The sequence below is a fragment of the Trypanosoma cruzi genome, genomic scaffold, assembly GCF_000209065.1.
Source record: "Trypanosoma cruzi strain CL Brener 1047053517089 genomic scaffold, whole genome shotgun sequence".
Lineage (NCBI taxonomy): Eukaryota > Euglenozoa > Kinetoplastea > Trypanosomatida > Trypanosomatidae > Trypanosoma > Trypanosoma cruzi.
In genome coordinates, this window is record NW_001849567.1 from 281,926 (window position 1) to 298,913 (window position 16,988).

General features: G+C 50.4%; 8 protein-coding genes and 1 non-coding gene across 9 annotated transcripts, besides 26 other annotated features; all 9 read left to right on the top strand.

The window, feature by feature from the left end:
• Tc00.1047053508909.10 (OSM3-like kinesin, putative) lies at positions 1 to 2,565 on the top strand (the record flags this gene model as incomplete). The annotated part of the gene is made up of 1 exon (XM_815407.1): positions 1 to 2,565. A coding segment is annotated over one exon (2,565 nt), but the record flags the coding sequence as incomplete, so codon positions are not given.
• Positions 1 to 3,179: a sequence feature (areas merged during assembly that could not be assigned to a particular haplotype. This can correspond to areas where the two haplotypes were merged or to regions with more than two copies in the genome that were merged during assembly.).
• Positions 2,630 to 2,669: a microsatellite.
• Positions 2,676 to 2,703: a microsatellite.
• Positions 2,753 to 2,789: a microsatellite.
• Positions 2,886 to 2,930: a microsatellite.
• Positions 2,978 to 3,026: a microsatellite.
• Positions 3,089 to 3,108: a microsatellite.
• Positions 3,175 to 3,223: a sequence feature (A-rich).
• Positions 3,180 to 3,879: a sequence feature (areas merged during assembly that could not be assigned to a particular haplotype. This can correspond to areas where the two haplotypes were merged or to regions with more than two copies in the genome that were merged during assembly.).
• Positions 3,402 to 3,443: a microsatellite.
• Positions 3,644 to 3,665: a microsatellite.
• On the top strand, positions 3,741 to 5,216 carry Tc00.1047053508909.20 (inosine-5'-monophosphate dehydrogenase, putative; the record flags this gene model as incomplete). Its single annotated transcript, XM_815408.1, has 1 exon — positions 3,741 to 5,216. One exon carries the CDS (start codon positions 3,741 to 3,743, stop codon positions 5,214 to 5,216), a length of 1,476 nt encoding a protein of 491 aa, XP_820501.1.
• Positions 3,880 to 6,572: a sequence feature (heterozygous, non-Esmeraldo-like haplotype).
• Positions 5,276 to 5,309: a sequence feature (AT_rich).
• Positions 5,331 to 5,371: a microsatellite.
• On the top strand, positions 5,939 to 7,819 carry Tc00.1047053508909.30 (hypothetical protein, conserved; the record flags this gene model as incomplete). Its single annotated transcript, XM_815409.1, has 1 exon — positions 5,939 to 7,819. One exon carries the CDS (start codon positions 5,939 to 5,941, stop codon positions 7,817 to 7,819), a length of 1,881 nt encoding a protein of 626 aa, XP_820502.1.
• Positions 6,573 to 6,843: a sequence feature (haploid, non-Esmeraldo-like haplotype).
• Positions 6,844 to 7,763: a sequence feature (areas merged during assembly that could not be assigned to a particular haplotype. This can correspond to areas where the two haplotypes were merged or to regions with more than two copies in the genome that were merged during assembly.).
• Positions 7,764 to 7,838: a sequence feature (areas merged during assembly that could not be assigned to a particular haplotype. This can correspond to areas where the two haplotypes were merged or to regions with more than two copies in the genome that were merged during assembly.).
• Positions 7,839 to 14,274: a sequence feature (heterozygous, non-Esmeraldo-like haplotype).
• Positions 7,995 to 8,016: a sequence feature (AT_rich).
• Positions 8,208 to 8,250: a microsatellite.
• On the top strand, positions 8,326 to 10,497 carry Tc00.1047053508909.40 (hypothetical protein, conserved; the record flags this gene model as incomplete). Its single annotated transcript, XM_815410.1, has 1 exon — positions 8,326 to 10,497. The coding sequence occupies one exon, from the start codon at positions 8,326 to 8,328 to the stop codon at positions 10,495 to 10,497; it is 2,172 nt and encodes a 723-aa protein (XP_820503.1).
• Positions 10,666 to 10,715: a microsatellite.
• Positions 10,720 to 11,763, top strand: Tc00.1047053508909.50 (hypothetical protein, conserved; the record flags this gene model as incomplete). The annotated part of the gene is made up of 1 exon (XM_815411.1): positions 10,720 to 11,763. One exon carries the CDS (start codon positions 10,720 to 10,722, stop codon positions 11,761 to 11,763), a length of 1,044 nt encoding a protein of 347 aa, XP_820504.1.
• Tc00.1047053508909.60 (hypothetical protein, conserved) lies at positions 12,125 to 13,354 on the top strand (the record flags this gene model as incomplete). The annotated part of the gene is made up of 1 exon (XM_815412.1): positions 12,125 to 13,354. One exon carries the CDS (start codon positions 12,125 to 12,127, stop codon positions 13,352 to 13,354), a length of 1,230 nt encoding a protein of 409 aa, XP_820505.1.
• Positions 13,784 to 13,874, top strand: Tc00.1047053508909.65. The gene has a single exon (XR_008255570.1). It is a non-coding gene; the product is annotated as a C/D small nucleolar RNA (snoRNA), TB5C1C1 (small nucleolar RNA).
• Positions 14,165 to 14,193: a microsatellite.
• Positions 14,275 to 14,289: a sequence feature (areas merged during assembly that could not be assigned to a particular haplotype. This can correspond to areas where the two haplotypes were merged or to regions with more than two copies in the genome that were merged during assembly.).
• Positions 14,290 to 16,988: part of a sequence feature (heterozygous, non-Esmeraldo-like haplotype) that runs on past the window's edge.
• Tc00.1047053508909.70 (hypothetical protein, conserved) lies at positions 14,293 to 15,498 on the top strand (the record flags this gene model as incomplete). The annotated part of the gene is made up of 1 exon (XM_815413.1): positions 14,293 to 15,498. One exon carries the CDS (start codon positions 14,293 to 14,295, stop codon positions 15,496 to 15,498), a length of 1,206 nt encoding a protein of 401 aa, XP_820506.1.
• On the top strand, positions 15,564 to 16,613 carry Tc00.1047053508909.80 (uncharacterized protein; the record flags this gene model as incomplete). Its single annotated transcript, XM_815414.1, has 1 exon — positions 15,564 to 16,613. The coding sequence occupies one exon, from the start codon at positions 15,564 to 15,566 to the stop codon at positions 16,611 to 16,613; it is 1,050 nt and encodes a 349-aa protein (XP_820507.1).
• Positions 16,641 to 16,675: a sequence feature (T-rich).
• Positions 16,677 to 16,701: a microsatellite.

The window sequence follows — 16,988 nt, forward strand, 5'->3', positions numbered from 1 at the left end:
GCAAACACAGGGGCGTTTGGCGATACGCTGAAAGAAGGATGCAACATAAATCTGTCGCTCAGTGCTCTTGGTACAGTGATTGACACCATTGTTAAAGGCAGAGGGCATGTGCCGTTTCGAAGCAGCCCACTCACGATGCTGTTAAAGGACTCCCTCGGTGGCTCCAGTAAGACGGTCATGTTTGCAAATATTGGCCCCAGTGAACACAACTTCTCTGAGACAGTTAGTACCCTGCGTTTTGCGGACCGTGCCAAGCAAATCAAGAATAAGCCCGTTGTGAACATGGATACAAAAGATCAGAAGATTGCTGAGTTAACAGAACTTCTTCATGAATTGCGAGAGAAGCTGAAGAGGTATGAAACGGAAGGCACGGGATCCCTCGAAAGGGAGGTGGAGGAGCTGCGTGAGAAAGTGGGCGAGATGGAAGTGAGCCTTGACAGTGCCGTGAGGGCTCGTGAGGCGGATGCCGTGGACTTTGAGAATGTCAAGGCAAAGTTGAACATGGAGCGGCAGGCCACCACCAGTAGAGTCATTGAACTCGAAGAGCTTATTGGGAAGCTGCAGAATGACATGCAGATTATGGAGTCCAGCGTGACGGATGAGCGTTTGCAGCGGGAGGAGGTCCTTCGCCTCTGCTCTCAGTACCTTTGCGGTGAGGAGGATGGAGGCAAGCCCATTGCGACTGCCAATGAGCTGGAGGCTGTGTTACAGGAGAACTCGCATGGAAAGCATAGTGTTGAGTTGGCGCGTCTGCAGAATAAAATACAAAAACTTGAGGTGGAGGCGCGGCAGATGCGGAAGGAGCACAAGACCGTAACAAGGGAATTGGAGGAGAAGCTCCAAGAGGCACTGGCATCGCTGAAGTCAGCGGAATCAAAGCTGCGCAAGGCAAATAGGGAGTCCAACGAGGCGGGGGATGTACGGAAAGGGACCTCACAACCGCCTGGTGGCAACGGGGCGAGCAGCGAAGAGGTGGCGGGACTGCGGGTGGCCCTTGAAAACGCTCAACAAGAGCTGCAGGAGAAGGGTATCGCGGCCAAGTTAGAGACAAAGCTCCAGGAAATGCAGAATAGCCACGAGAAGATAACCACGGCCTACCTGACTCAATTAAAGCAGGCGAAGGAGGCGCTTGGCGCCCCTGGTGCAGATGACTCACTCATTGTGCAACAACTTCGCGCCATTCTTGCAGAGGATGACAAGACCTACGACTTTGCACTCAACCACATGTCTAACATGCATAATGTGATGCACGGCTTGAAGTCTGCCATGCGAGAAGCACAGACGGTACCGCTTGCAGCAATCAGTGGTAACGCGGATGCTTCTCGGGAAACCATCAAAAAGATGGGGAACCTGGATGCTCATGAAGCTGTTATGTACGCTGGCATGCTGTCAAACTTACATGACGCCGTGGACAAGGCACAAACGCACCGCAATAGACTTCTTGATGCCATCGCTGCCTTGCCTGATACTCCTGTGAATTTTAAAGAGGAATTAAGTAAGTTGGTGAGTGAAAATGACGAGCTGCGTAAAATGTATAAAGATGCGATCAAGGTAACAGAGACAGCGCAGGCACGCGTGGTGGAGGAGCAACGTCGTACGGTGTCAGAGGAAAGTGTACAGGCACAGATTGATTCAGTGCGCAAAGAGTACGAAGCACGTGAACGGGAGCTATTGGCGGCCATGAAACTAGACGAGAATAGCGGGGATGGAAAGGCAGTGCTGGCGTTATTGAATAAAAATGCCTCTGGTGGGGGTGCTGTCAGTGAAGCAGCCCAGAAGGAAATTGAAAGTCTCCGCAGTGACTTGGAGGAGGAGCGCGTCAAGTGTGAAAAACTTGTGCAGTCCAAGGAGGCGCAGCAAGTGGAACTGAAGGCTCTACGTCAGGAAGTAGCGGAAAGTGAAAGCCGCTACGTGGATTTGGAGGGGAAAATGAATGAGATGGTGAGTGACTATGAGCGGCAGTTGGCAAATGCACATGGCAGCACGGAGAAGATAGCCGACCTGACGGCACGGTTGAAGGAACGCACAGACCAGCTCGATCAGATGCGCGGCCTTCTTGAGAAGCAAAAGGCGCTTATTGTGAAGAGCAACGAGAAGTGCGAGTACCTTCAGCAGAAGCTGCGGGAGGTCAACGCGAGAGCTGAGCGGACGGAGGAAATATACCGGCAGAAGCTCCAGGAGCGTGACGAGAACTTTCAGAGTGTGTTGAATCAGCGGCTTGAGGAGTACGCACGGGACCACCACGACGACGTCACGAAGCAGGAGGAGAAGTCCAAGAAGCTCCGAAAGAAGATTAAGAAGATAGAGAACGAGGTTGACCGCCTGAAGGAGGAATACGACTGCAAGGTCTGCGAGTGTGAGGACCTGCGCAACACCATCGAGGAGCAGAAGGTCGAGTTGATGCGGCTGCTGCGGCGCATGGGGCAGACGGAGGAGGAAGCGGAAGTGTACGAGAAGAAGGAGAAGATTCAAACTGCATTGGAGCGTGCAAAGGAGGAGCAGCGGCGCAAGAAGGACCTCTTTGCCCTCGGTGAGGTGGCCAACGTGCGGCGTGGCGAGTACTGAAACTTCCAGTAAGAGAGAAAAAGGAAAGAAGGAGAGGAAAAGGGGGAGTGGGGATGGAGGCCTCTTTCTTTTTTTTTTTTTTCTTTTTTCTTTTTCTTCTTCTTGAACACATATATATATATATATATATATATATATTTCTTTTTGTATCCCCCCACACACCCCGTAGATCCTTTGTTCTTTCTAGTTTGTTTTTGTTTTTGTTTTTTTTTGTTTTTGTTTTTTTCGACGGTATTGACAACCCACAACGTCATTTTGTTTTTCTTGTTTTTGTTTCTTGCCCGGATCCTTACGAATGACACATATGGGCGGATAGATGGATGTATACATGTATATTACATATATGTATGTATATGTATATATATGCGGTTTATTGCTACTCTTTTTTTTTTTTTTCTTTTGCTACAACGAGTATGCATATCCGTGTGTATATATATATGTATGTGTGTATATATACGCATGGGCACCTTTATATGAGCTCCGTGCATATGAAGCAAATTTTTTTGTCTTTTCTCTTGTATTTTGTGTGTGTGTGTGTGTGTGGTCTAAACTGGACAGCAGTTTTATGATTGGATTGTAGTCATGTCAGTAGTTGCGACAATTCATACGAAAGGAAAAAAAAAAAGAAAAAAGGAAGGAACAAAAAGGAAAAAGAAAAGGGAAGGATGGGAGGGGGTAATAAGGAAGAAGAAAAGAAAGTTTTGCAACACGTGCAATTATGGCATGACGAAACAAAAACTGAGGAAAGGGACGATCGAAAGCAAAGAGAAATATAAATGAAAGAAAGAGAGTATGTTTGTGTGTGTGTGTGTGTGAAAGAAAGAAATATAATCAGTTTTTTGTTTTTTTTCTGTTTTTTTGTTTCTGTTTTTGTGTTTCTGTTTCCTGTCGGTTTTAGTGTGTGCATGTATATGTATTGCTGAGGGTTCTTTGCCTCCTTTGTTCCTTTCGGTTTTTTTTTCTTTTTCTTTTTCTCAGCGCATGGAAGGTGTGGCCTCCCCCTTTTTATGCCTCAGTACCGGCTGCTGCTGCTGCTGCCTCTTTCTGCATGTGTTTGGCATTAATTTCCTTTTTTATTTCTCTCTCTCTCTCTCTCTCTCGTTTTTTTTTTCTGTTTATGTGTGCTGGTGGGCAAGAGTGACTCTTTGGTTTTTGCTTTTTTTTTTTTTTCAAGAATGTCCGTCAGCGGCGTGGGGTCCATCCCGGTGGCGCTTACTTATGATGACGTCCTGCTCGTTCCACAAAAAAGTCCTGTGCGTTCCCGCAAAGATGTCAGCACCACAACCCGCCTTTCGCGCAATATAAAGCTGCATATACCCATTGTGGCAAGCAACATGGACACGGTGTGTGAGCACCAGACGGCGATCGCAATGGCACGTGAGGGAGGCATTGGCATACTGCATCGCTTTTGCAGCATTCGGGAGCAGTGCGAGATGCTGTCAAAGGTGAAGCGTGCACAGTCATTCCTGATTGAGAATCCTCGTATGATCATGGCGCATCAAACGCAGGAGGAGGCTCTCCAGGGTCTGCAGTGGAAGGGACGGAAAGGCGGTGTCAGTTGTCTCATGGTCGTCGAGAACTTCTCCACAAGAAAACTGCTCGGTATCGTTTCAAAGAATGACTTGCACTTTGCGGATGCGAATGAGCCGGTGTCGAAGCTTATGACCCCGCTTGAGCGGCTGGTGGTGTCAACAAACACGGCCATCACGTTGGAGGAGGCGCGGGAAATGATGCGGGAACACCGCACATCCAATATTCCGATTCTTGGAAAGGACAATGCGCTTATTTACCTGGTAACCCTCTCCGACGTTTTGAAACTAACGGGGAAAAAGCACGCCTCGCTCGATGCCCGCGGCCGTCTTCTCGTCGGTGCAGCCGTAGGTGTAAAGAAGGAAGATATTACGCGCGCCGCAAAGCTGGTGGAAGCAGGTGCGGACGTGCTCGTGGTGGACATTGCCCACGGCCACAGCAGCATATGCATCGACATGATAAAAAAACTCAAGACGGATCCTAGGACAAATAAAGTTGACATCGTGGCGGGAAATATTGCGACAGGCGAGGCGGCGGCGGAGCTCATACTTGCTGGGGCCGATGGTTTGAAGATTGGCGTGGGACCTGGCAGTATTTGCACCACCCGTCTTGTCGCGGGCTCCGGTGTGCCGCAGCTCAGTGCCGTGATGGAATGCACGCGTGTGGCACGTAAACACGGCGTTCCATGCATTGCGGACGGTGGGATAAAGATGGCGGGTGATATCTGCAAAGCCATCGCCGCGGGGGCCGACAGCGTCATGGTTGGGAATATTCTTGCCGGCACAGAAGAAGCCCCTGGCCGCGTGCTGGTGAAGGATGGAAAAAAAGTAAAAGTCATCCGCGGCATGGCGGGGTTTGGTGCCAATCTCAGCAAGGCAGAGCGCGAGCAATCGCTGGATGAGGATGTCTTTGCCGAGATGGTGCCAGAAGGGGTGGAGGGCAGTGTGCCCTGCAAGGGTCCGCTGGCCCCCATCGTGCGGCAGCTCGTTGGTGGTCTCCGATCGGGCATGTCGTACTGTGGCGCAACGTGCATCAACGAGATGCAACAGAATGCCCGCTTTGTTCGTATGACCGGATCCGGTCTGCGGGAGAGTGGCAGTCACAGCATATCAAAGCTGTGAAGGGGGTAAATTCCAAATTTCCATCTAGCTAAAGTGAAAAAAAGAAGTGCATCCATACGTTTATATATATATATATATTATAAAGATATAAAAGATATATCCTGTGATAATCCATATTTTTTTTTTTATATCTTTGTTTGTTTGTTTTTTTGTTTTTGTCCTTCTCTAAAAACAATTGTGTGTGTGTGTGGCACGAATTGGCTTCATCAATCACTTGGATGACTGCAGCAAAAGGCGCAATCACTCCACGCTGCCAAAAACAACCCCACTCCGCCTGCATGGCTCACACACACACACACAAACGAAAAAAAAAAATGAGGCAAAGAGAAATTTATTGTAAACAGAAGTGGACGAAACATGAAAGGGGGGAGGAAAAGAAAAAGAAATAGTGAAGTGAAAACTTTAGCGAATATTAAAACAAAACTGAATGGTGGAACAGCAACAGCGGCGCCGGTATCCGCAATCTTGAGAAAGTTAAGAAATTTGTCGTGATAGAGGCAAAGGAAGAGGGGCAGATATTTGCTGTGTGCAACTTACATACGGTCAGCCCCTTTTTGTGTGTGTTGGGGGGGGGGGTTTATTTTATCGGTTTATAATTTTCTCCGCTGTTTTTTGTTGTTTTCGTTTCTGTTTATCCGTTTGTCTTCATGGGATTATGACGTGATGGGAACAGAGAGTAGAAGAGAAGCAACACACTCCATTTTCATTCCAGCGTGGGGGCGATGAGGTCCGTGTTCGAGATTGCCAGGAGCCACATTACGCTTCCCGTGTCAAGGGACATGAACGCTCTCAGACGGGTACTTCGCGACTGGCACCACTACACGGAGAAATTAGAGCTGCAGAAAAAGACCACACACCCCGCGGCATTGTGTGTGACGGTGCATCCATCACGCAACTCCACAGCGTCCCCGCCGCAGGGTGTTTCTCTTCACCCTTCACTGCGGGTCGCGGCAGGAGGTGCATACACGCGACGTGTTTCTCTGCAGCTTTGGACGGCGGTTCTCCCCTGGGAGGTGCAGCGTGGACTCTCAATGAGTGAATTGCGGCTCTCCAGCACCCTGATGGATGCCTCTGATAGTAAACAGGAGGCTAAAAAGGAAAATGAGAATTGTCGATACGCGAGGGAAATGCAGGAGGAGGAAGACGATCCATTCGGGGTGGTTACTGCACCATCGAAAAGTGCGAATGGTGCAATGCGTACTCCTCCGTGTGGCACCAGTGCCGCGGCTGTCACGGCCCCTTTCCCGGGGATGTTGTTTGTCATGGACGTTGATTCCGCCGCGCAGGGCGTGAGTTTTTGGAGCGGAGCCATCGCACAGCCCATTGACGTGGCGTTCATTTCTCCTATCGAACCCGCAGTGACAAACTCGCGGTCGTTTCAGGAATTACGGCAACGCCAACTGGCGGCAGTGGAGGATGGTGGTGGTGGTGGAGGGGGCGGAGTGGATGAGAAGAGAGCCGTGCACAACATTGCCCGCTTCTTCCCCGATGGCGAGTTGGATTCCCCGACGGTTACATTCGCCTTGCAGTCCTACTCCCACCTGGACCCGTTTCCGCGGTGCGATAAAACAGGCGGAACAAGACGGCGGCAACACTTAGCGCAGCCAGCAGGTGCAGATCGACGCGATGCTACCTTTGCCGCTGGTGGTGATGATCATAATAATCGCCCACGCTACGTACTGGAAACGACGCGGTATTTAATTCGTGACAGCGTCGAGAGAGCCCTGCAAGAGTGCCGCCAGCAACGCGCCACTACAGCCGGGGCGTTGGGGGGCAAAAATAAAAGCGTTCATGAGGGGAATGAAGAGGGCATGGAAGTGACCATCACGTTGGAGCTTTCAGACGGCCTAAAGGAGGAGTTGCGAGAAAAAGCCCGTCTGTACACGAATTACGTAATGCCGCTGGAAGAACACATCGCCTACCACATCCGACACCAAAACAGCAGTGTCGTGGGGGACGGAAATAATGACGATGTTCCACGGTGGGAAATGGGAGCTGAGGGAAAAACAGGAGACGATCATGCTCTCGTCTCTAAATTTGCAGCCGCTTCACCTTCTTTTTGTTCTCCTGCCACCCCTGTGGGAGTGACGAGGGGTCCAATTCATCCCTCACGGCCCAACACAACGGGCAGGCGTTCCGTGATGTTACTTCGCTCTCCGAAACTTGCAGAGGAGCATGAGGACGTGCCGTCGCATCTTGTGCCGTCTGTGAAGGGTCGACATGAGGCCCCTGTTCTTCAACAAGTAGAAAGGGAGCATGGTCAGCTTATCAGCGCCAAGGCACTTGCACGTTACCCCAATACTTCTTCTCACATGCCCGCTATTCCGCCCATTGACTATGAACTGTTCGACCTCTGTCTACGCCTGGGTTTGTGCCGGCAGGACACCATTTATTACTTCTACGGGCGCATCATGCGAGCGTGGCAAAAAGAACTGCACCGGCTGAGGAAAAGTTGTGATGAACAGAACAACAGTGAGATCCCTGATGCGGATGTACGCCGTATGTTTCTACTTGTTCGTGACCCCTCGTTGCAGGTACCGGAGGAGCTTTCCGCCTGCGTGGAAGCTGTCGCACGGCGCCGCAACATCGCGGAAAAAGCCTGATTCCCCGTGTGATGAGAAGGAAAAAAAAAGAAGGAGAATGCACTTCCGCGTGGTACGACTGTGAAGACGCTCGCTTCTAATGCATACATTTTTTTTCTTTGCACGAGCAAATCACATTGATATTCAAACACATTAACACACGTGTCCAGAACAACCAATCGAGATGAATCCATCCATTTTTATTATTTTTTTTTTTTGGCTCTCTGTGAAACATGGTGCGGTGCGATGTCTTTGGTGTTCCCTGGTGCGCCTGTCACTCATGCTCTTAAATCCCATATACCTTTCTTCCCTTTGCCGCTTATTAATGAATCATTTGAAGTTTTTCCATGGCACTGTGTTCGCCTCTTTTCTTTTTTTTCTTCTTTTGTAATGTTCTTGCTTGGTTTTTTGTTTGTGTGCCCGTGTCTGTATGTTTGTGTGTGTGTGTGTGTACCCCCGTCTTTCATTGCCTCACATGAAATGCGTACTATAGGCAGAAGAAAGAGGGAATAAGGAAGAGTCGGGTGATGTCACGGATACGTTTCAAGGGCGGTGCATGGACAAACAGTGAGGATGAGGTGCTTCGGGCCTCATTGACAGTGTACGGTTTGCAGAACTGGGAGCGTGTGGCTTCCATGTTGGTGCGTAAGACAGCGGCGCAGTGCCGTGAGCGCTGGGAGAATTACCTTGACCCCCGGCTGCACATACGCGAGGCATGGACAGCAGAGGAAGAGGAACAGCTTGTGCAGCTGCAGTCTCTGTTCACAAATCAGTGGAACCTCATCGCACGTGAGCTGCGCCATCGTACTGGAATGAACCGGCCCGCGTGGCTCTGCGAGGAGCACTACCACACACTCCTTGACGCCCTCGAGTACGAGCGACAGCAGAAGGAGGGCGGCAACAACAAGAGGAATGAGTCACTGACTTTGGAGGACTTTTTGGCGGAACGCAGGCGACATCGCGCCTACCATCAGGGCCATGAGACAAGAGCGTCTAAGGCAGATGCTGTCAACTCGGATGTTTTTGAAAAGGAGATGGTGGAGTTCGCTGTGAGTCGTCTGGCCAATCAGGATGGCAAGAAAGGCCTACGCAAGGAACGCAAAAAGCAGTTGCAACACACAAGTTTTCTTGCAAAACTGCAGAGTAATCGCGAGGCCATCGAATCTGGCACCCTGTCAGCGAAGGCAAAGAAACGCATGGAACGCGCCATGTTGGAGGAACGCGCAGGGCCCAGCGACACGCGGCTTCAGGACGAAATCCTTGAGGACGACGATGTTGGCAGCAGCGGAGGCAGCGATGTGGGAAATGACGAGTCAAAGCGCGGCCAAAAAGGCGTGTTTCGCCCCATAGACCTCGGAGCAGACAAACAGGAGGCTGGGATTCAGGCAAAACATCGTGAGCTCGTGAAGAACCTCTCGGCGGACATGACGCGCCTCCAACAAGAGGCTACGGTTTCTGAGGGTATCAACGTGGAACTGTTGCGACTGGCAAGCGGCACGTCTGGCTCTGCGAATCGTCAAGTGGAAGACAAGAAGAAGACGCCGCCAATTACCAGCAAGAGCAGTGCTGCGCCAGGTGCTTCTCCTGACACTGCGGATCTTGACCATCTCTTTGCATCGCTGCCCGAAGCCATATTGCCCGAACAAGAGTCTGTGGTGGGGGCGCGTGCATCTGTCGATGAATTGTTTGGCACACTGCCGGAACCCTTGCTTGGTGGACGTGTGTCAAAAGACAAGTTCAACGTGGCGGTTGCCACTCCTGAGGATTATGAAGCGGAGGAAGAGGAGGAGGCTGAAGTTTCCTACACCGTCTCCCCAAGTGAGCCCTCGCAGGCGCCGTTGACGGCACTGAACTTCTCCACGGAAGAAGGGAGATCGTGGCTCCGCGAGGCAAAGAGACGCGTGTTGGTGGAGTCTGAAAGCGTCTTTCTTAACCGCAAGCGCGTTCGCCACCACATGTCGTCTCCCACAGAGAAGACGCAATTGATGATGACGACGAAGAATGGGGAAGAGGAAAAGGGACAACTGGAGGGGGAAAGGAAGGAGAAGGAAGAAAAAAATGATGATAATGATGAAAGTACATGGTGCATCGTGCGTGCTCTTGTGGAGCAGCAGCTGCCCGCCACGGCGAGGGATCTTCTTGAAGCCAAGGCGGTGCCAGATGGGTTTTTGGCGAAGAAGGCAAAGCGAGAGGAGGACAGTAGTGCTCGTTACAACAACACGCAGGAATACGTGAAGGAAAAGGGAGGAAACGAAGAAGAAAAGGATACAACCATTGAACTGGCGGCGTGTGTCGCTGCGGTGCAAGACGAGGATGGTGCGGACTTTTGGAAGGATGTTGGCGCCACGGAGGCAACTGTGCAGCTGGAAGAACTCGTGCATCACCAGCGCGAGCAGGTGGCGGCTAACACCGCGAATGATACCGAAGCCTACCAGCATCTGGAACGCATGGTGCGCATTTGTTTTGCTGGCAGCCGGAAGGAACTGCGTGGCGAGGACATCATAAATCGCGTCTGTGTGTACTGGGGGTGGCGGCTGGAAGAGGCACAACGTCGGTTGGCATTTTACAGTGCCATTCGTGAGGTTGAGCGCCAGGAGATGCAACGGCGAATTAATGATGCCACATCCCGTTTAACGGAAATTGAGCAGAAGGAAAGAACATTGCAGGAACGTTATCGTTCCATGCGACTCGCAGAATAAACAATTTTACTCTTCCTTTTGGTATTATTCACCGCCTCCTTTCTTAAGGGCCATCATCCATTTTATATTCTTCTCTTTACTCTTTTTTTTTTTGTGTGTGTGTGTATGTGTGTGATGATCTTGTTGTTGTTGTTTTTTTACATGTATTTTTTTTCCCCATCGCCATGAATATGTATGTATACATATATGCATATATATAATTGCTATACATATATGTAGGGGATGCTCCGCTGGGTGGTGAAGGAGGTTGAGAGCCCGTATGGGAACGTCGCCACTGTGCACTGGGCGGTGGATGATGGTGATGATGACAATGTGGAAGCGGCCACGGATGCGTTTGATGCATCATTGCAGCAACAGCTGGAAAACGCCGAGGATCAGCTTGGGGCAGTGCTGTGGAACAGTAACGCCGTCGCCCTGCGTTATCTGCACGAGCACGTGCTCCGTGACGAGGCCAGTGCTTACCGCGTGGTTGAGCTCGGTGCTGGCGTTGGTTGCCTTGGCATTGCGCTGGCGATGGCAGGGGCGCGCGTCGTTATCACGGACCTGAAGGAACTCCTGCCGCTGATGCAAAAGAATATTGAGATGAATGCGGCGAGGATACGGTTAAGGAGCAACGGGCAGGGTTCATGCACGGCACTGGCGCTGCGATGGGGCCCACCACCGCGTTTAAAGAAGCGAATGAAGAAGCAACAAGAAGACGAGATATCCCTTGGGTCGAAGCCGAAGGAGACATGGCCGTATGCTGGACCGTCTCCATCGTTTCTGGCGCTACAGCAGGAGTTGGACCGCGTCGACATGGTAGTGCTGTGCGATGCTCTCTACGGCAACGCGAGGGACTGGCCGCAACTGCTCTATACATTGTCGGAGATCCTCGCAGCAAATCCATCCTGTGAGGTAATCAACTTCTGCGAGCAGCGTGTGAAGAATGTGGAGGGGGATTTTTTGCGCCTGTTGCAGCAGGAAAACAGCAAGAGCGTGGCTTCTGATGCAGAGGACGGGAAAGAAAATGAAGAAGAAAGTTTGGAATCGGCATTAACGCGTATGCGCGGGGCATACGAGTGGTGGAGCGCAACGGAAGTTGTAAGGGAAGGAACGAGCGATTTGGGCATGACCGTCTGCGCCACACGTATCCGTTGGGTGCCGCGGAGGAAAAGGCAAGAGCTCGTTTCTTCCGTTTCGGCGTCTTCATCTTCATTGACAGCCGTTGTTGGTGCCTCCGAATGTGACGAAGGGCTGCGTGGAAAACGAAGGAGAACGAAATTGTGAGTCCCGTGGTGTTTTGTTGTTGTTGTTGTTTTTGCTTGTGGAGTAAGAGAGAAAGAGAGAGAAGGGTGCTTGTGTGTGCGTACTGTGCAGGAGTGCGTTGATTCTTTGTCCTTCTGCCCCCATGCATTTCTTTGCTCTCGCAGATCACCCCATTGGCATAGAAGGAAATAGAGGAGACATCATAGAAGGAGTCAGGTGCACTGGAGGACCCGGTGCGAATCCACAGGGGAGGGAGGGAGAGGAAGCGGGGAAACACCCAAGAAAGGGGGGTGTAGCGACCTGAGAGGAGCGTTACAAAGCTGGCAACAACAACAACAGCAGCATTAACGAAGAGAAAAAGAAGAAGGATCGATTTGGTCGGATGACAGAGATGTGCTTCTCCCCCTGCTCCATATTTCCCGGTGAAGTGGAGGACTACTACTGCACCAGCTGCCATACAACCTGCAGCGGTTTGTCGCTGCTTGTTGGTCCACACACAGGCCACAACCGTGTTCCGTTGATCGATGCTGCCACGTACCTTCCAGCGGCTCTGCAACGCGATGCGAATGCGCTTGTCATGCGAATTCAGGAAGAGTACATTCGGCCAAAAACGACACACTGCAACACCCTCCATGCCACGTTGGCACACATGCAGCAAGAGAGGCAAAAAAAGCGAAGAGAACTTGAAGAGCTTCAGCGTGAGTTGGGGACGCTTGATGAGAAGATCGATAATCTTACGGAGGAGTGCGCCATGGCTCTTTGTCATTGGTCCCATCAGCGCGATGGCTTCCTGAGTCAGGTGCGGCGACTGCTGCGGGGCGCAGATGCCCTCGCAAGGACTCTCGGTATACGAGAAAACCAACCAATTGGCTCTGAACGCTGCGTGGATGTCGACATTGCGGCACCAACCAACTTCCCTCCTCCCTTCGCGCTGCGGGCGGTGAGGAAAGAACTGCATGAAGTAAGAAGACTGCTGACACAACCGCTTGAGTGGTTGGAGCAGGAGGACGAGGAAGACAAGGAAGAAAGGAGTGAAGGAGGGAAAGAACTTCGGCTGAGCCGTTCTGTGAGGAACGGTGCGGATGCCGTCGTCAGTCATAGAAGCAAAAAGGAAGATTACGGGCAACTCAGCGGCACAAGTAGGACGCCCCGCCACGTCAATGACCATACATTGGTATCATCTGACGCCGAGGCTGTGTTGCAACAGCTCCTCGCGGCACACATGAAACGGCAAGGAGAGCCGCACACACAAAAATCGCCATCCGCTCGGGCTTACGTTGCCGAAGTTGAGGGGACGAGTAGCTGCAATTCACACAAAGATGTGCAGGTAACGGCGGAACGACGGCGTTGGAAGAACGAATACAAGCGGAGGGAGAGACTTCTGCATGAGGGGCTCAATGTTTATATGCGCGAAGGCTTTTTTCCGGGGCGAACAACAACGAAAATTGCAGGGGGTGTTGAGACCGACGTCAATGACATGAGCAGCAGTGACAGCGTCAAGGAAGCCGTGGCTCATCTGCTACGCAACTCTCAAAATGATATTTTCATTAACACGACCCCGCACCAACAGCGTCGACCTCCCTCCTGCGCACTGGCGTCTGAGGAGGACTAGACGTGGTCAGCCATCATGCGATGTCACCATTGGTTTGCGGTACTTCTGAATCTGCATGGAAATGGAGACGGCGGGGTACCTGAGAGGGAAGAAAAAAAATGTGTTAAAGAGAAGAGCTGGCACCAATGAAAACTGATGGGTATCGTGTGTGTTGTGCGAATGTTTCTTTACCCGCCTTTTTTTTCTCCATTGAGGAAAGAAGGGAAGGTTTTGTCTATTTTTTGTTTTCCTCTCTCTCTCTCTCCTTTTGTTTCCATCATTTGCTCTTGTGCACTTTAGGCCTCTGATTAAACGACACACCACCCGTGAATGAAAGGCAGTCAATAACAGAATAGAAGGGAAGGAATATTCACCACAGAATCGTCTCAGCAGCATACATGATGTGTGCATGCATAGATACGCGCAGCGTGCTTCCGCCGCCACCACCACTGCCATGATGAGTCACAAGCTTAGGACACCTTTGGACGCGGAGAACCGCACATGAAAACTCAATGCCTTATCGATTCGTACACTGACCTATTTCTCCCCCACATACATACATACCCCTCTTTCTCTTCATCAGCCCAATGGCTTTTTGGATATCCTTGTATTCACTCATTTTCCTCTGTTTATTGCTATGCAACTGAGGATGATACATGTCATCCGTAAAGGGGTGGGTCCTGGGGCACTGAAACCTATCCGATTTATTCGTGGGTATTATTATTTTCTTTTTTTCTTTCTTTATGTGTGTGTATTGCAACGTGTGATGGGGTCGTTGTGTAAATTTCTTTTTATTGATTCCGTGCTCTTTTGCTTTTTTCTCTCCCTAAATGTGTGTGTGTGTGTGTGTGTGTGTGTGTCCGCAGCTCAGGAGAGAAGGGTGGGCGATAAGGGATAGACTTTGACGGCATCACATACATCATTGTTTTACATTACACCCCTGTTTCTCCGGCGCAACGATGTTGCGGGACACACCGGTTTGTAGATTTGGGACATTATCCACCGCCCTAGCCAACATCGCTCTCTTCACCGCAAATAGCATCGGTGTATGCGATCCGTTTAGCGTGTTGGTTGTTGGTGGGACTGTTTTTCGAATGTTGCTGCTTCCGGCAACGATTTATGGCGACTGCTGCCTTGCCCGCGTGGCCTGCGCGCTGCCCGAACTGCAGAGTGCTCACCAGGATTACAAGACGATCATCGACCACCCCCGTGCAATCCTGTGGGAAAAGAAGGTTGCCGCACAAAAGCTTAAAAATGATCGTGAGCGTATTTTCCGTAACCATCATACAGACAACGTGCGTCTGGTGCTCCTTCATCTCGTTGCTATGGCGGGGTCGTGGTACAGTTTGTGCATCCCGGCACAACAGCTGAGTGAGTTTGTTGGGACCAGTGCGGTGACTTCGCCCATGATCGTTTGTGCGTTTGGTGTCACGATGGATCCAACGATTGGAGTTGCGGCCACGTTGACGCTTTTAAATACTCGCGATCACTTGCGGCGCCGCATGGGTTTTAATGACGGACTCGATGGGTGGATACGGCAGATAAAACGGCACATGACTCTCACCTGGAGCGCCTTCGTAGCAGTTTCACTGCTCGGTCAATGTTTTGCTGGACCTGTCTTCTTATCGTACCTTTTTCCATTTCAACTTGCACCGGTGTGGCTGGGCATTAGCATGATGAGTAGCTGCAAGATTATTCTTGTGAACCACACGGCGCCGATGCGAGCGCTGTTTGGTATCCAGGACTATCCACTGACGCACGGCATGCACGGAGCATTGACCACGGCAGAGGCACATGAATACAGACTAGAGTTTACGGGTGTGGACGCGGAGGAGCGGCGGGATATGTGGCAAACCCAAAAGAAGGCATTGGATTATGAGTGCAATGTACGACTCCACCGAATGCTAAAGCAAATTGGTCTCTTTGATAGTGTTGAAGAAGCCGATCACGAGGCTGAAAATTTGCGGAGAAAGTTGGATGTGGTCAGAGACCGACAAAAGAAGCGCAAGCAGGAACAAGAGCGCAATGACGCGGAATTGTCTTCCTCGATGGCCTTCTGTGAAGCTGATATTGTGGGACCTTCTGCCGAGTCTGTGGCAGAGCGTCACTTTGACGAGATTCAGGCACAGAACAACGCGCGACGGCAGAGGGGCAGAGGCCTGTGAAAATCCCGAAGGATACATACCACACACACTCCCTTGCGTATATAATATATACGTAGCAATGGGAAATGACGTATTGTTATGCTTCTGCTTTTTGTTGTTATTGTTTATCTTTCTATTTTACAACTTCCCGTTCGCTTTTCCTCTTTTTCTCTCTCTCTCTCTGTTTCTGTGTGCATGTATATGGTGAACAGGAGCGGGGGGTGATGGGGAATGCATTTTTCCGCTGGGAAGCCTGTGAAGCGGACGCGGCGGTGGACACCCTCACATTCCTTGCGGAGGACCCAAATGCGCCTCGGTTTCGTCTCAAGCATGCGGCTGTTGGTACGGCACTGGATTCACATTCAACCGGTTTTTGTTTTTACTCTCGATATGTCTTCTTGGAGGTATTCACGGCGCTCCAGGTCCTTCTGGCCTTCTTCACCCTGTACTTATTTAACTACATGGGAACCATACGCCATTACTACGCCCCTCGAACTGTTTTAAAGGAAGAAGAAGGTTTTTTTTTTCCTCCAAAGGAAAAAGAAGTGCTTGTTCCGCACAAACGCGAAGCTTTGGCCGCTGTTTATTTGGCCGTTGTCGTCATTGGCTTATGTTTTATATTGCTTGTTGCTGCGTACATTTTATTGACAAATAGTGGTTGGTGGGCGTCGCTGGAGACGAAACGGTGGGAACACGACAAACAGGCCGCCGTCTCTTCTCAGCCGAGCCATGGCGAATTACAGCACCGTGTCAGGAGTAGTGGATATCATCTTCGCCGCCTCGGTATTCGATGGATCTCGTGGACACGGCCGTACTACGCCTTCCCACGTCGATACCTTCCGGACTTTGACTATCGACACGAACTTCATGCGAAATTTGGTGCTCCTTCCACCCGAGGTGATCCAAAGAAGATGTATTTTGTTTTCCTGTCGCCATTTGTGTTTATGCTTACAGTCATGGACATCATGACGGTCGACGAAATGCGGGTTACCGAGATGCGGGTGTCGCTTCTACAAGGATTGTTACTTGCGTGTGGCCCTTTGTTTTTGTTTTATGTGGCTTCGATTTTATTTATGAGTATGATGATGAGCCAGAGGAGTTGCTTTGGGGACACAATGGGTGTATTGTATGCGTGAAATGTGTTATCCAATTACACCTTTCGCTTTCTCTTTCTTTTTTTTCTTTTTTCTTTTTTCTTGTATATATATATATACATATATATATGTGCGTGGGCGTAATTGGCGGGTTGTTGCCGCCTCGACAGGTGTTCTAACACCGCCTTGTACTATTCAAAAAAAAAAAAAAAAGAGAGAGAGAGAATCACAAACTGTACTGTACAATTATTCAACTCTGCCTGGTTTTTCGAATTGCCTCCGCCTGTCTGTTTGCATGTGTATTCCTTAGCGTGTGGAGGAGTTGTTGTTTTCCTTTTTTATTTTATTTTTCTCTCTCCCTCTCCTGCCGCTGCTGTTATTTGTTGTATTCCCCTTTACCTTTATGTCTTTGACTTT